At 63.8% G+C, this 16,072-nt stretch overlaps 2 protein-coding genes across 2 annotated transcripts; one reads left to right on the plus strand and one right to left on the minus strand.

Annotated features, from left to right (window-relative positions):
• Positions 1 to 120: 120 nt before the first annotated feature.
• Positions 121 to 10,324, minus strand: UBE2Q1 (ubiquitin conjugating enzyme E2 Q1). The gene is made up of 13 exons (XM_074809664.1): positions 10,025 to 10,324; positions 8,721 to 8,825; positions 8,286 to 8,390; positions 7,794 to 7,844; positions 5,661 to 5,801; positions 5,010 to 5,094; positions 4,474 to 4,534; positions 3,871 to 3,961; positions 3,717 to 3,775; positions 2,730 to 2,778; positions 2,408 to 2,503; positions 1,727 to 1,793; positions 121 to 548 (listed from the first exon to the last, which is right to left on the minus strand). Exons 1-13 carry the CDS (start codon positions 10,307 to 10,309, stop codon positions 517 to 519), a joined length of 1,227 nt encoding a protein of 408 aa, XP_074665765.1. The 5' UTR covers positions 10,310 to 10,324; the 3' UTR covers positions 121 to 516.
• A 700-nt stretch (positions 10,325 to 11,024) lies between these two features.
• CHRNB2 (cholinergic receptor nicotinic beta 2 subunit) lies at positions 11,025 to 15,779 on the plus strand. Its single transcript, XM_074809660.1, has 6 exons — positions 11,025 to 11,217; positions 11,813 to 11,958; positions 12,071 to 12,115; positions 12,988 to 13,097; positions 13,204 to 14,164; positions 15,467 to 15,779. Exons 1-6 carry the CDS (start codon positions 11,175 to 11,177, stop codon positions 15,635 to 15,637), a joined length of 1,476 nt encoding a protein of 491 aa, XP_074665761.1. The 5' UTR covers positions 11,025 to 11,174; the 3' UTR covers positions 15,638 to 15,779.
• The last annotated feature ends 293 nt before the right edge of the window (positions 15,780 to 16,072 follow it).

Below are 16,072 nucleotides of genomic sequence, written 5' to 3' on the forward strand. Positions count from 1 at the left end.
TGAAGAGGCAGCGTGGCACAGCCACGGCGAAGGGGGTTGCCCCCCACCGCTGCCAGCACAGGGTACGATCCACCCAGCAGCAGCTTGGAAAAACAAAAAAAATTAAGTCAGACCAGCATCTTCAAATTAACAAACTGTAATTTTTCTCCAAAGATACATTTTCCATACACATCCATCATACACTGTAACAAAAAAAAGCAGTGTACATGAAATAAGAAAATAAATTAAATCCATAGCATAGGTAAGGAGGACGCTCTAGACTGGAGTAGAGTCGAAAGCTTCCAGCGATACAAGAGGCTCAAAAGTTTGTTTTAACAAGAATGCCTGCTAGCAAGGGTCCAGCAAGTGTTTTAGGTCGGTCCGACTGCTTAAACAGTTTTTATTTAGAGTTTTTAACAGCCGTTATTGTCCGGCAACAGGCAGAGCTATTACGTCCTGGGAGAAAGCCAAGAGGCATCGTTAAGATCCAAGAAGAGCATCCAGAAGATAATCAAGATCGGTCCTGCGGCACCCACGCTAGCCGTCCTCCTTGGGCGGTGTGTACCAGCCTGAAACGAGGAGAGGGGTCTGTGAGGGGGAACACGAACAAACACCCGGAGAAGCTCCCAAAGGGCCACGTCTCCCACATTCCCAGGAGCCTTTCTCTTGGGGTTCCTTCCCAACAGCACCCAGACAGCGACCTGCTGAGGGATCCGCAGCCACGCGCCGCTGCCGTCTCACTGCAGGAAACTTTTGCACTCGGGGCAGAAAAAAAAAAAAAAACAAAACTGCACCCTCAGTCAGTTTGCAGATGACACCCAGTTGGGTGGGGGTGTTGATCTGCTCGAGGGTGGGGAGGCTCTGCAGAGAGACCTGGCCAGGCTGGAGCGATGGGCTGAGGGCAACTGTATGAGCTTCACTAAGGCCAAATGCCGGGTGCTGCCCTTGGGCCACAACAACCCCCAGCAGGGCTACAGGCCTGGGGAGGAGTGGCTGGAGAGCTGCCAGTCAGAGAGGGACCTGGGGGGGATTGGTAATGAGCCAGCAGTGTGCCCAGGGGGCCAAGAAGGCCAATGGCATCCTGGCTTGTACCAGCACTGGCGTGGCCAGCAGGGACAGGGAAGGGATCTTGCCCCTGTACTCGGCACTGGTGAGGCCGCCCCTCGATGAGTGGGTTCAGTTTTGGGCCCCTCACTCCAAAAAGGCCATTGAATGACTCGAGCGTGTCCAGAGAAGGGCAACGGAGCTGGTGCAGGGTCTGGAGCACAGGTCTGATGGGGAGCGGCTGAGGGAACTGGGGGGGTTTAGTGTGGAGAAGAGGAGGCTGAGGGGAGACCTCCTGGCCCTCTGCAACTCCCTGAAAGGAGGGTGCAGAGAGGGGGCAGGAGTCTCTTGAGCCAAGGACCCAGCGGCAGGCCAAGAGGGAATGGCCTCAAGCTGCGCCAGGGCAGGGTCAGACTGGCTCTTAGGAAGGATTTCTTTGCAGAAGGGGCTGTTGGGCGTTGGAATGGGCTGCCCAGGGCAGGGGGGGAGTCCCCATCCCTGGAGGGGTTGAAGAGTCGGGTTGACCCAGTGCTGAGGGATCTGGTGGAGTTGGGAACTGTCAGTGTTAGGTCAATGGTTGGACTAGATGATCTTCAAGGTCTTTTCCAACCTAGACGATTCTGTGATTCTGTCTGGACACTCGGCCTAAGGGAGCTCGGACTAGCAAGGGGAAACCTTGCAGACCCTCTCCCTCAGCCCTTACCGTTCTTCTCATGAATCTGAACCAGGGACTTGTAGGACTGCTGTGCTCTCGTCAGGCTGTACTGATTCTGCAAGGGAAGTGAAATAAATTAATTCTCTCAACAGTCAGGATGCAGAATAACCATTACGCAGGAATTCTTCATCAGCAGCGCTGGGGTTGCCCCGCGGATTCTCCACCATAAGGGCTCCCCCGAATTCGCAAGGGACATCAGTTTACACACACACAAATCATACATATTCATTAGATTTCCTGGAAAGGGGTGTCTTGTGATAACGAGTTCCTGGAATTCGTTTACATAGTCTGAGCATGCGTGGTGAAAACAGAGTGAGGGGCTTGGGTGGTCGAGGGAAGCGCCCACTGAGGGCTTTGACTCTGCCAGCAGTGAGTTATACAGGGAGCGTTTTACTTGTGTCTAGACAGACAAAGAGGCCATGGGAAAGCAGGTGAGGAGTCCTTGGGAAACAAACACAAGCAAAACTTTCATGCATCGGTTTAGTCTTAATCAGAACTTCATTTGTTTGAGCCCTTTCATTAGGCAGAACGACCCCTCAGCCCAGCCGGAGCCCGGTGCCAGCCACCCCACACGCCTCCCCGACGCGAACCGCGCTGCCGGAGCCGCTCGTCTGCCTCCGTCCCGCGACCAAGAGCCCCTCAAGTTCTCCTGCGCCGACCTGGCCCTACCTTGTTGGCTCCAAACTGTACTCGGGCTTTCCCTTTCACCAGAGTCGCGCTGATCTGCATAATGACCGACTCGATGGAGTAGGCGCTGCTCCAGCCCTGAGGGACAGAGAACCCGGTGAGGCCAGCGCTGACAGAACCCCCGCCCGCGGGGCTGCGCTTCCCCCCAGCAACAAAAGGGCCTCCCCGAGCCCGGCACAGGCATCGCAAGGCCACGACAGGCAGCTGCCAGGCAGGGGTACAGGCAGGATCTGGCTGCGAGCAGTGGGGATACAAAGCACAGCAGACAGCAGCAACACCACGTCCACGTACTGTCAGCACTCACCTGTTTTGTAAGCAGCTCCATGCAGATGGCACCGCCACCCAGAACATACCTTGGGGAGGGAACGGGGCAAAGTTACGTCAGGGACGGACACAGCCTCACCCACCCGCTGCTCCAGAGAGGAACCATTCTCTGAGAGTAGATCTCAGACAGAACCCCAGAATCATGCGGGTTGGAAAAGCCCTTGAAGCTCCTCCAGCCCCACCATGAACCTCACCCTGACCGTTCCCAACTCCACCAGATCCCTCAGCGCTGGCTCAACCCGACTCTTCAACCCCTCCAGGGATGGGGACTCCCCCCCTGCCCTGGGCAGCCCATTCCAACGCCCAACAACCCCTTCTGCAAAGAAATCCTTCCTAAGAGCCAGTCTGACCCTGCCCTGGCGCAGCTTGAGGCCATTCCCTCTTGGCCTGCCGCTGGGTCCTTGGCTCAAGAGACTCCTCCCCCCTCTCTGCACCCTCCTTTCAGGGAGTTGCAGAGGGCCAGGAGGTCTCCCCTCAGCCTCCTCTTCTCCACACTAAACCCCCCCAGGTCCCTCAGCCGCTCCCCATCAGACCTGTGCTCCAGACCCTGCACCAGCTCCGTTGCCCTTCTCTGGACACGCTCGAGTCATTCAATGGCCTTTTTGGAGTGAGGGGCCCAAAACTGAACCCACTCATCAAGGGGCGGCCTCTCCAGTGCTGAGCCCAGGGCTCAGATCCCTTCCCTGTCCCTGCTGGCCACGCCAGTGCTGGTACAATGAATTGTGTCAGGGATGGACACAGCCTCACCCACCCGCTGCTCCAGAGACGAACCATTTTCTCAGAGTAGATCTCAGATAGAAAAACGCACGCACAAAAGAAAAAAACCACCACCCCTGTCTGTGCTTCCCAGAACTACCGCAAACTCGTGTTGGGGAGATTATGGGACTGGATAAACTCTTAGTGAAAACTGCTGCAGGAAGCAGCGCTGGAGACCTCGGCGAGCAGAGACAGACAAACAGTCACTTACCCCCCTGACAGCACCGGGGACACGACCCTTACGAACGGCGGATCAAAAGGGAAGTTATCCTGGAACAAGAGAAGGGAAGCAAAGCCGCTGAGAAACGTCTTCTCTGATGACTCACCGAGACAGGCGTATCTCGAGGAGGGGGAGGAAGCCTTACTTTAAAGGAGAAGTTTAGGAGGATGAAATCTGTGCCTTCTTTCTCTTTGAGGATCTGGAGATCGTTGTGCAAAGCGCTGTCCTCGTCAACCCTGCCGAAGGCAAAGCCCAGCGGGTCAGAGCCGAGGCTGCGCAGCTCGGGCCGGCCGCGCTCGCTGCCACCGAAGCCCGGAGCTACTGTACCTGCACAACCTGGCTGCCAGCGGGCCCGTGGGCGCTCACCCAGGGCAGCGACAGCACGGGCTGTCACCATTCTGCTCCTGGTTTGCAGAGAAGACCATCACACCCTTTTTGCATGCTGCCAGCTTAAAAATAAAGACTGCCTGGCCCAAGGAAAAGGCAGCAGTGGTGTCTGGAGGGTGTGAAAGCTCGGGGTTTTGTCTGATGCACCTCTTCCAGGACTCTAGGAACAGCAGACAGACTTGCAGAGCCCTCGGATTATCTCTGGAGATGGCATCTCCTTTCCGATGCGGAGACAGCAAGCAAGCTGCCCGAGAGAGGCTAACCCAAGGTCTGCCCGGTGCTCCCCTGCCCTGCTCGCTTCCCCTCTGCTCCCACCACCAACACCCACCACAGTTGCACAATCCCAAGCTATGGCACCTACTTCAGGAGTTTGACGTTCCAATCGTACAGGCTGTCGTTCACTAGTTCAACTGCATAGTATCCTGGAAGGCAGAGAAGAGGCGTGTTGCTATGGGGGGAGACTGAACAGGGGGTCAAACCAGCACCCAGATTTCAAATCCCCTTGGCCCTGCAGCACCACCTCAGCCTGGCACAGCCCACCCCAAAAAGCAGCACTTATCCAGAAGGACCATCCTGAGGGAGTAGTTTTCCTACAAGTGCTCTCTCTGAGTCCTCAGGCTCAGGAAAGGGGTAGAAGCACCATCACCCTTGAAGCCAGATAATCCTCCCACCCACAGCACACTCACTTCCACCCAGCACCGGCAGGAACAGAGACTGCCAGGCAGTTTTGCTCATTCTTGAGAGCGCCACAACCACTGAAAGCTGGAGATCCTTTCCCCAGCTGAGCGGAGCAGAACAGCTCTGAGGCTCGTAAGGTGCCACCCGGAACGAGGAGGAGAACCCTGGTGTGAACAGCAGAGCAGCAGCCCCCTCCCTTGAGCTCCCCGCAGCACTTACCGCCCTTGAAACTTGGTGATCGGTAAATATCCCTGAGCTCCTTCATTAGCCGGTCGGTGGCCTGCACAGACCCAGACACTGCACCCTGCGAGGAATTTGGGAGGGAAGTTGCATTGTTACACTGCACCCTCCACGGCTGTTGCTCTACGAGGCTAAAACCTGAGCTAGAACTCCCGTCCAGCCTCTGAACTAGACTTTATCACGTCTCCCACCTGTGTCTTCTCCTTCCCCCCTACAACAACTTCCTTCGCCCCGAAGAGGCCACCCCAGGCAGCGCAGCTGCAGCAGAAACGCCTCCGTGCGCTCTCCACTGCGCAAGAATCTCAGCCCGGGAGTATAAAAGCAGAACCCACCAGCCACCTCCACGGCCCAAAGCGAGGTGCAGCTCCTGGGAGCAGAGGGGAACCCCAGCTCTCCCTGCAGGAAGGCTGCCCCACGTAGCACCGCTGCCTCGGGGGCACCCCACTTACTTCCCTGCACTGCAGAGGCAGTTCACAACTTCCCTGCACCAGCCACGCCAGCCCCTGAAGCCGCTGCTGTACCTCGGCCAGGGACGCTCCCTCTGACTTAGGGCTTAGCAGGTGCCTTCATCGCTCTCGCCCTTGGGTCCCTCTGCTTCCCCAACCCGCCCGCCCGCCGGGCGACACGTACATTTAAGTAATCTTGCCTCTGGTTCTTTTTTATTTTCTCTAAAATGGCCAGGTTTTCCTTCCCAATGCCTTCATCCTCTGTCTTCTTCCCATCTGCCGGCTCTTCCTCTTTCATCTCATAGTGGTCCAAGTCCTCAGTGTCCTGGGAAGGGGAGAGGGGAGCTGCAGGAGATCTTCTTCACTCCTCCCTGCTCCAAGTATTGCAGATGGAAGCTGCCCTGAACCAGGAAGGATTCCCGGTGCCACTCTCCCTCCCCAGGAAGCCCCAATCCAAGGCACAAACAGGGTGGAAGACACAAGGCCTGGGCACGCTCAGCGAAGAAGTTACAGGTGCTGGGCTCCCGCGGCCCTCCCGTACCAAAGCCAGCGGGCAGAACGGCACACTTCCCTTTCCAGAATTCAACCGGGCTCATACAAGCTCTTTGTTTGCTGGATTCTTCCCTGCCAAGTCTCACGTCTGTTTATAATTAGTCATTAATCCTACGTACGCTCCCCAGCGAGCCCCATGCAACCGAAGGGCACCTGCATCTCAGCACGTGCGTGGCTTGAGCAGCCCCGCGCTGCGTTTCTGGGCGGCTGGAGTGAGGCGCAGGCTCAGCATGGCGCTGCCAGGCCACGCCGTTCCCCCCTCCCGAGCACAAACCCAACACGAGCACAGGCAGCACAAGAAGAGACCCTCACACACAAAAAAAAAAAATCCAGCAGCGCGGGATGTTTGCCCCTCAAAAAGAGGTTTCACAGCGCGTTGAGGCTCAGCTCTCCACCCCACAGCACGCCCCCGATGCTCTCCCCAACCCCGGCAGAGGCTCTGCCCCTCGTTAACAACGCTCGTCAGGCTGACGTGTGCAAGACCCCGATGTTAATAACCAGTAAAAACCAGTGGCAGCAATCAGGGGCCACTGCAGAGATCTCCCCCCCGCGCAGCGGCTCCCACACTGCGCCTGGACTGCGGGCGCTGGTGTTAAATCCTCCGAACAAGTGTTTACTTCGGCCTCTCCAGGCTGGCTGCTATTCTGGATGAGCAGCCTTTTTGGAAAGGCTTTGACATTTTTAGACTGTCACACAGAGGGAAACAGATCCACCTAGAAAATCCCTCGAGTGGATTAACCTGCGTAATGCATCTCCGCACCAGGGCACGGCTCTGCTCTTCCGACACGGCCCAACAAATCCAAGAAACCTTTGCTCCAGGCGAGAGCGTCGTCCCCGCACGGTGTTAGCAGAAAGCACGAGGGGGAACGCTCAGTTCCCAAGGATTTCTTTTCCAGCCCACAGGAGCGTGAGGACTCGCACATCACAAACGTGCCACGAAGCAGCAAGTCTGGAAATACGCGAGGTTACGCTGGTACCGGTTTAAATCTCCTCGTTTTCTCCGGGGACGCTGGCAAAGGCCAGCCTTGATTTACCAAGCTATTAAACTTTGCTAAAAGCCCAACAACTACCAGGCGTGCTGCTGCTAAGTGACCTGCCCCCGGGTTCTGCAGTGCTGCTGACTCGGTGCCCGTGCCTCTCACCCCCCAGAAGTGTGCGAGGCATCGCTAAACGTCACCATGGAGATTCAAGATTATTCCACCCACTTCTAGAGATCTCTAAACCGCAAACCAAACAACCGAAGCCTGTGGGTTTTGCAGCATGATATTCTCAGCCTGCAGTGAAGTATGGCTGCCTCTGCCACTCCTGCCAATTAGCTCGCTTGCACGCTCAGCCATCCTACCTAATCCTCTCTGCGGGAGTTCCATTTTCATGGTGTGATTTCCCTGCCAGCAATGGCAGCCCGGAAATCCCATCGCTTGTGAGTAAATTCCAGGCTCTAGAGCGCAGCAGCGTGAGCCGAGAGAGAAACCATCCAAGGGGCTCCACTCTCAGCTTGTCTGGATGCCTTCGGAGGCCGCGGCTACGCCTCGTGGCGGCTGCGGTCCCCTGTGGTTTGTGAACACGTTGCTCCCACCTGTGGCTCAGGACCTGGGTCCCCAGCAGCAAAACGCTGAGAACAATCCAGCCTCTGAGCCAAACCGGGCTCTTCCCTGTCTGAACTCCACGAGCTCCTCCCAGACACGATCCCTCTGCACCTTTCAGCAGGCACCTCCCTGTGCTCAGCTCTCCGGTGTACTTCCTCATACAGCGGGGCGGCACTTACCTCCGGCATCTCTTCATCTTCCTCTTCAGAGGACACCTCTTCCTGTGTGCTCTGCGGGGACAAAAAGACAGAGATGAAGATCGCACTGTCAGCTTCCTGGGGCAACGCTCTCCTGCCTTCCCAGATACTTCTGAGGCAAAGTTAAAAAAGGATTTATAAGCAGAACCAAGTTAAAAGCAGAGAGAAGCCAAGAACCTTCAGAGAACCAAGTTAAAAGCAGAGTGAAGCCAAGAACCTTCAGAGAACCAAGTTAAAAGCAGAGAGAAGCCAAGAACCTTTACAGGACACCACACCAGAGTGGCTAAACAGCACCAAGGCCCAACGGAGCAGGCTGGCATCCCCCAGGACAGGAATCCACCCCAGGCAGAGATCAGCACCTACCTCCTTCCATATCAGCGTTCCTCCTTTGGGGGTTTGGAAGCCTCAGCCTCCAAAAGAAACTCCAGAGAACTCATCTTACGAGCTTAGAAAGTCTCCTCCCCAGTCACTCACCTGTTCTGCCGGCAGAGGCTGGTCCAGCATTTCAACATCTGGATGTTGGGGGAGGTTGTAGAGTTTGCACAGGTCGGAGATTATTCGCTTCAGGTGCTGCAAAAGCTGTCCGGAGAGCAGACAGGGGTCAGAGAAGCGCAGAGACCCACAGGCCAAGCTCAGCCTCAGCCGTCCGCGGCGCTGCGACGCTTTCCGTCGCAAACAAGGGCTGCTCCCTCCTGCTCCAAGCAGCGGCGGCCACAGGGGGAGGAAAATCACACCCCAATATCAAACTCGAGAGAAGTCAGAGCTGCTCATCCCAAATTTCCTGAAGCTTTCTGAGACCAGGCGCACCTCCCGCCTCATGCAGCTGGAGGGATGCAGCAGGGATTTCACCCTCCTGAAGCAGCCACCCTCTCGCCACCTCTCCGCGCTCCCCAGGCAGCACCCGCTCACCAGCGTGTTTCCTTTCCTGACTTCCACCAGCCTCTCCAGGATAGCTGCCAGGTTCGGATCGTCCGACTCCACAGACCATATCGGGGGAACAGCTGGATAAGACTCCTGGAGAGAAGGAGAAGGTGGTGTCTGAGCTGCCACAACTGCCTCAGTGTCCCACTGACACCGCCAGCGGGGAACGGAGCAGCGAGCTGGGCAGGACAGGGAGCTGCAGCCCCACGTCTCCCGCACACGAATCCCTCCAGAGCGCAGAGAGCAGCGGAACGGCCCACGAGCGACTTCATCCACCCTCCGGATTAATCCGAGGGCAAAATAAAGCCCAGCTCTAACCATGTGGATCTGGCTCAGCTCTGTGCTGCTCCCCCCCAGCCTGGGGAGCAGGGGGAATACACAGTGGTGACATTTTGGCCACCCCGTCAGTTGCCAAGATCTTTTTTTGTGGGAAGGTGGTTCAGGCAGGACACTGCGGGTGTTTTCTGCTCCCCCACAGGCCTCTGGCCTCGCCAGCTCTGGACCAGAAGCGCTGCAGGAGAAGAACTGGGTGTGCGCGACCCCACAGCAGCCGGGCAGAGGCCGAGGGCAAAGGCAGTGGCAGCTCCCACAGCGCCCGTCTGGAAAATCCCGGACACCGGCGCCGTTCCGGGGGTTTTCCTGCTCCGCTGCTGCTCGTCTGGAGCCGCAATAGCGGCTCAAATTCATCAGTTTGAGCACCCCAGAACTGGGGTCCCCCTAAAAGCGGGGCTCAGCTAAGCCGGAGCAGACGCAAAGAGCCCAGCGCTGATGCCGCGGGTACCCCACTCCTCCAGGTCAGGGCCACCCGGGACCCCCCCCTCAAAAACACCCGGGGCAAGCACAGAAGCGGGGAGCACAGTCTGGTACGGGGGGGGAGGGGCCATCAGGGCGGCGAGAGCGCCCCGTGTCCCCCCCCAAGCTGCCGCCCCCCGCTCGAGGGGGGAGGCTCCGGGGTTTGCTCTGCTGGGAGATGCCTCCCGGTGTAGGGACCCCCGTGGGGGCTCAGCACGGCTCGTACCCGTGCGGGACCGGAGGCAGCTCCCCCCCCTGAGCCTGGCCTCGGGCCCCCCGCGCCCCGCAGCCGAGGGACCCCGGAAGGGCAGCGGATCCGGGCCCTGCTCGCCCCAACCGCCGCCGGGCTCCACCGGGCCACGGGTCGGCAGCTCCGGCCCCCGCCTCCGGCGGCTCCCCGAAGCGGGCCGGGGTGGCTCCTCAGTCCCAGGGTCGCCCCACCGAGCCAGGGCCCGTCGCACCGGGCCGGTGCTCCCCCCCCGCCCGCCCCCGGGCCTCACCGTGATATTGCAGTGGATGCGGACGGGCCCCGGCGGCGGCCCCCGGGAACCGGAGGCACCGGCGCGGGCCCCGGCTCCCGGGACGAACTCGCAGCTGATCTCGTCGGGGCAGGCGCTGCCGATGCGGAACCGCTCGTGGCCCCGGTGGAAGATGGACTCGAGCAGCCGCAGCTCCCGCCTCAGGAGCCGCCCGGCGGAGGCCGCCGCCACCTCGGCCCCGCTCCGCCCGGGCCCCCCCGCCGCCGCCTGCGACCCCGCCGCCTCCTCCGCCCCCGCCCGCTGCATCTTCCCATGGAGGGACCCGCTCCGCCGCCGCCGCCGCCGCAGCCCCCGGAGCCGGCCCAAGATGGCGGCGGGACGGCCCCGCTCTCCGGAAGTGACCCCTCCCGCCGCCAGCGGAAGGGGCGGGGCTCCAACCACAGGAAGCGTCCGTGCAACCGGGCGGGGCGACGCCAAACCGGAAGTGACGTCGGGGAGGCGCCCCGGAAGGCGAGGGGGCGGGGCCAGCGGGGGGCGAGCCCCGCCCCTGGCCTAGAGGGGTCACGTGGGGGTCACGTGGCGGCCTGGGGATGGGGGCACCGACGGGGGGGGGGGCACCGGAGGTGGGGGGGGGCTGGAGCCCGGGGGGTCCCCGGGGGGTCCCGGGGCCTGAGACCCCCCTCCCCCGTGTGTGGCGGCGCCGGGCGGGGCTCTGGGGCCGCGGGGAGGCTCCGGGCGCTTCCCCCCCCCTTCGCTCCCGCCTCAGTTCCCGCCCCCGGTTCCCGGGGCTCCCCCGCCCCGCTGCGGCCGTGCAGGGACCGGGGGCGGGGGGGGCCGGAGCTCGGTGGAGCGGAGGGTTGAGGGAGCTCGGCCCCTCCTCGCCCCCCCCGCAGTGTCCCCTGCTCCCCCCGGGGTCGCCGGGGCGCGGCGGGGCGGAGGCGGGGGCGGCCCCGGGGCCGCTGACGGCGGCGGTGACGGCGGCGGAGCGAGGAGCGCGGGGCGGCCCCGGCGCAGCGCCCGGCACCGCCTCCCGCCCGGGGCCGCCCCGCCCGGGCCGCCGCCGCCGGCTCCAGCACCGCGGAGAGCGCGGGCAGCACCGGGGACAGCGCCCGGGCACCGGCAGCGGCACCGGCAGCGGCACCGGCAGCGGCACCGGCAGCGGGCCGCCCCCATGGCGCTGCTCCGCGTCCTCTGCCTCCTCGCCGCCCTCAGACGTAAGTGCCGGGAGCCGGGGGGGGTGGCGGGCACCGGCACCGGTGGGGAGGGGACCGGACCGGGCCCCGGGGCTGCTCCTGCTGCACAGAACCGTCCGGCGCCGCCCCGGTACCGAACCCGCGCAGACCCGGCGTGGACGCGGTAGCGGCGCCGCTGCGTTGCCGGTGCCTCCCGCTGGCTCCCGGTGCTCCCGGTGCTCCCCGGCCCCCCCCGGGGCTCTGCGGCCCCCGCGACACCGACGGGCCCGGGGGTTCCGCCTGCCCGAACCGCTCCACCGGGGCGGTGCCGGGGGTGGGTGAGGGCGGGGGGGGGGCAGGAGCAGGCAGGGACAGGCAGAGGGGGGGCAGAGGCCTCCCGGAGCTGCACCGCAGCCCCCCAGGTCCCCCCATTTCCCCCCCCCCGGGCCCCCCCTGCCCTGAGAGCAGCCGGTGCCCGGCGGTGCCACCCGCACACCCTCGCACCGTCACACCCAGACCCCTCCCGGGGCGGGCACAGGCTCAGCCGCGGTGTGGGGGGGTCCGGACCCTTCCCGGGGTTGGGGGGGGGGGGGCCCTGCCCGCCGCCGCGGGGCTCAGCCTCCCCCCGCGCCCCAAGGGAGCCTGGGCACGGACACGGAGGAGCGGCTGGTCGAGTATCTGCTGGACCCCGCGCGCTACAACAAGCTGATCCGCCCGGCGACCAACGGCTCCGAGCTGGTCACCGTGCAGCTGATGGTGTCTCTGGCGCAGCTCATCAGCGTGGTGAGTTGGCCGGTGCTCTGCTCCCTGCCCTGTCTCCTCGGGGGGGCTCTGCAGATTCCACCCCCCTCCCCACCTCCAGCACCCCGAGTAACCGGTGCCACTCTCCCCGCAGCACGAGCGGGAGCAGATCATGACCACCAACGTCTGGCTGACCCAGGTGGGAGCCCTGGACTCTGCTGTGGCCCTGGAGCCCCCCCGTGTCCACCCTGTCCTGGGGACCCCCCTGCACCCTGTCCTGGAGCCCCCCCGTGTCCACCCTGTCCTGGAGCCCCCCCGTGTCCACCCTGTCCTGGGGACCCCCCTGCACCCTGTCCTGGAGCCCCCCCGTGTCCACCCTGTCCTGGAGCCCCCCCGTGTCCACCCTGTCCTGGGGACCCCCCTGCACCCTGTCCTGGAGCCCCCCCGTGTCCACCCTGTCCTGGGGACCCCCCTGCACCCTGTCCTGGAGCCCCCCCGTGTCCACCCTGTCCTGGAGCCCCCCCGTGTCCACCCTGTCCTGGGGACCCCCCTGCACCCTGTCCTGGAGCCCCCCCGTGTCCACCCTGTCCTGGAGCCCCCCCGTGTCCACCCTGTCCTGGGGACCCCCCTGCACCCTGTCCTGGAGCCCCCCCCGTGTCCACCCTGTCCTGGGGACCCCCCATGTCCACCCTGCCCTGACCCCCCCCGCACCCTGCCCTGGGCCCCCCCCTGTGTCCACCCTATCCTGGGCCCCGCTGCACCCTGTCCTGGGGACCCCCCAGGTCCACCCTGTCCTGGGAACTGCCCTGCACCCTGCCCTGGGCCCCCCCATGTCCATCCTGCCCTGCCCCGCCTTGCACCCTGTCCTGCCCCCCCCCCCCATGTCCACACTGCCCTGGACACCCCCCTGCACCCTGCCCTGGACCCCTCCGTGTCCAGCCTGCCCCCATCCCCTCAGCACAGTGCCTCAGGACCCCCCATACACCCTGAGTAGGATCCCCATGTCCACCCTGCCCTGCCCACCCCCCCCCGAGCCCCCCCATCCCACGCCCTGAGCCTGCCTGCCCGCAGGAGTGGGAGGATTACCGCCTCACCTGGAAGCCGGAGGACTTTGACAACATGAAGAAGGTCCGTCTGCCCTCCAAGCACATCTGGCTGCCCGACGTGGTGCTCTACAACAAGTAGGTGGTTGGGTTTTTTTGCGGGGGGGAGCTGTGCGTACCCCAACCCCACCTGGGGCTCGGGGTGGTGCCGTTGCAGGGCTGACAACCCCTCCCTTCACCCCAGCGCCGACGGGATGTACGAGGTCTCCTTCTACTCCAACGCGGTGATCTCCTACGACGGCAGCATCTTCTGGCTGCCGCCGGCCATCTACAAGAGCGCCTGCAAGATCGAGGTGAAGCATTTCCCCTTCGACCAGCAGAACTGCACCATGAAGTTCCGCTCCTGGACCTACGACCGCACCGAGATCGACCTGGTGCTGAAGAGCGACGTGGCCAGCCTGGACGACTTCACGCCCAGCGGCGAGTGGGACATCGTGGCGCTGCCGGGACGGCGCAACGAGAACCCTGACGACTCCACTTACGTGGACATCACCTACGACTTCATCATCCGGCGCAAGCCGCTCTTCTACACCATCAACCTCATCATCCCCTGCATCCTCATCACCTCCTTGGCCATCCTCGTCTTCTACCTCCCATCCGACTGTGGCGAGAAGATGACGCTCTGCATCTCCGTCCTGCTCGCCCTCACCGTCTTCCTGCTGCTCATCTCCAAGATCGTGCCCCCCACCTCGCTGGACGTGCCGCTGGTGGGCAAGTACCTCATGTTCACCATGGTGCTGGTGACCTTCTCCATCGTCACCAGCGTCTGCGTCCTCAACGTGCACCACCGCTCGCCCACCACGCACACCATGCCGCCCTGGGTCCGCAGCCTCTTCCTCCGCAAGCTCCCGGCGCTGCTTTTCATGAAGCAGCCGCGGCAGAACTGCGCGCGCCAGCGCCTGCGCCAACGCCGGCACACCCAGGAACGCGCCGCCGCGGCCACCCTCTTCCTCCGGGCCGGCGCCCGGGCCTGCGCCTGCTACGCCAACCCCGGCGCTGCCAAAGCCGAGGGGCTCAACGGCTACCGGGAGCAGCAGGGGCAGGCGCCGGCCCCCGAGGCCGGTTGCGCCTGCGGGCTGGAGGAGGCGGTGGATGGCGTGCGCTTCATCGCCGACCACATGCGCAGCGAGGACGACGACCAGAGCGTGAGTCGGGGCGGGGTGCGGGCAGGGGCTGTGGGGTGTGGGCAGGGCAGTGGGGTGCGGGCAGAGCTGTGGGGCGCGGGGAGGGCTGTGGAGCACAGGCAGGGCTGTGGGGTGCGGGGAGGGCTGTGGGGAGCAGGCAGGGCTGTGGAGCACAGGCAGGGCTGTGGGGTGCGGGCAGGGCTGTGGGGTGCAGGCAGCGCTGTGGGATGCGGGCAGGGCAGTGGGGAGCAGGCAGGGCTGTGGGGTGCGGGCAGGGCTGTGGGGAGCAGGCAGGGCTGTGGGGAGCAGGCAGGGCTGTGGAGCACAGGCAGGGCTGTGGGGTGCGGGCAGGGCTGTGGGGTGCGGGCAGCGCTGTGGGATGCGGGCAGGGCAGTGGGGAGCGGGCAGGGCTGTGGGGTGCGGGCAGGGCTGTGGGGAGCAGGCAGGGCTGTGGAGCACAGGCAGGGCTGTGGGGTGCGGGCAGGGCTGTGGGGTGCAGGCAGCGCTGTGGGATGCGGGCAGGGCTGTGGGGAGCAGGCAGGGCTGTGGAGCACAGGCAGGGTTGTGGGGTGTGGGGAGAACTGTGGGGTGCGGGCAGGGCTGTGGGGTGCGGGCAGGGCTGCAGGGTGCGGGCAGGGCTATGGAGCGTAGGTAAGGCTGCAGGATGCAGGCAGAGCTGTGGGATGCAGGCAGGGCTGTGGAGTACAGGCAGGGCTGTGGGGTGCGGGCAGGGCTGTGGGATGCGGGCAGGGCCATGGGGTGCAGACAGAGCTGTGGGGTGCTGGCAGGGCTGCAGGATACAGGCAGGCTCTGGGATGCGGGCGGGGCTGCGGGGTGCAGGCAGGGCTCTGAGGTGCAGGCACAGCTTCGGGGTGCAGAGCATGAGCTGGTGCACGACTGCACCACAGGAAGGAACGTGCACGAGCACCAGGGGGGTCCCTGCCCGGCCCCGTGCCCGGGGACCCCCCCCACACCCCCTGCCCAGGGAGGGGGCCCAGCCCTGACCCCCGACCTGCCGCTGCAGCCGCTCCGGAACCCCGGGAGGCCTGACCCTGCGCGGCCCCGGGAGGCTGCAGGTTTTGGCAGAGCCAAGCTCGGACAGAGCTGCGGAACCGGGGGCCCCCTCTCCCCCCATCACTGGGGAGATGAGTTTCCCGGGGCTCAGCAGCACGGGTGGCAGCGGGGGGAGCGAGCCCCGCGGCGGGCTGGCAGGCGGCCCCGGGAGCTGCAGCGCTGAGGGAGCAAATTTGGGGTTCACTGGAGCGGCCCCGGGTGATGCTGGAGGCCCCCGGCTGACCCGGCCTCTCTCCCGGCCCCGCGCAGGTGAGCGAGGACTGGAAGTACGTGGCCATGGTCATCGACCGCCTCTTCTTGTGGATCTTCGTCTTCGTCTGCGTCTTCGGCACCGTCGGCATGTTCCTCCAGCCCCTCTTCCAGAATTACGCCACCAACTCCCTGCTGCAGCTCAGCCAGGGCCCCCCCACCTCCAAATAGCGCCGGGGTGGCCACCCACCCCCCTCCGCCAGCCCCAGGGACAGCGAGGGAGCACGGGGGGGGCTCCGTGCCCCCTCCCCGCCAGGGAGCTGGGTGCTGGGCTCCAGGCAGCCACCGCAAACCAATAAATACTCACACAGGAGGGGGTTGGTTTAATTTAGTGTCATTTCATCCCGTATCGCTCCCCGCGGGCAGGATGCGGCCCGGGCTGGGGATAGGGAGGGGTTTGGCTCCCTGTGACCAAGGTAAAGAGGCCGGGGAGGAATCGGCTCTGGAAGAGGAAAACCCCAATTGCCGAGGGAGGGAGCACAGCTGCGGGAAACCGTCCCCATGGGGACATGTCCGGCTCCCTCCCGCGCTCCGCCGGCCGCTCACCACATCTCCCACCGATGCGGGGCCATGTAGGGCCAAGGGCTAGTAGCCCAGCCCCTGTAG

The sequence above is a fragment of the Strix aluco genome, chromosome 30 (genome assembly GCF_031877795.1).
Source record: "Strix aluco isolate bStrAlu1 chromosome 30, bStrAlu1.hap1, whole genome shotgun sequence".
Taxonomy (NCBI): domain Eukaryota; kingdom Metazoa; phylum Chordata; class Aves; order Strigiformes; family Strigidae; genus Strix; species Strix aluco.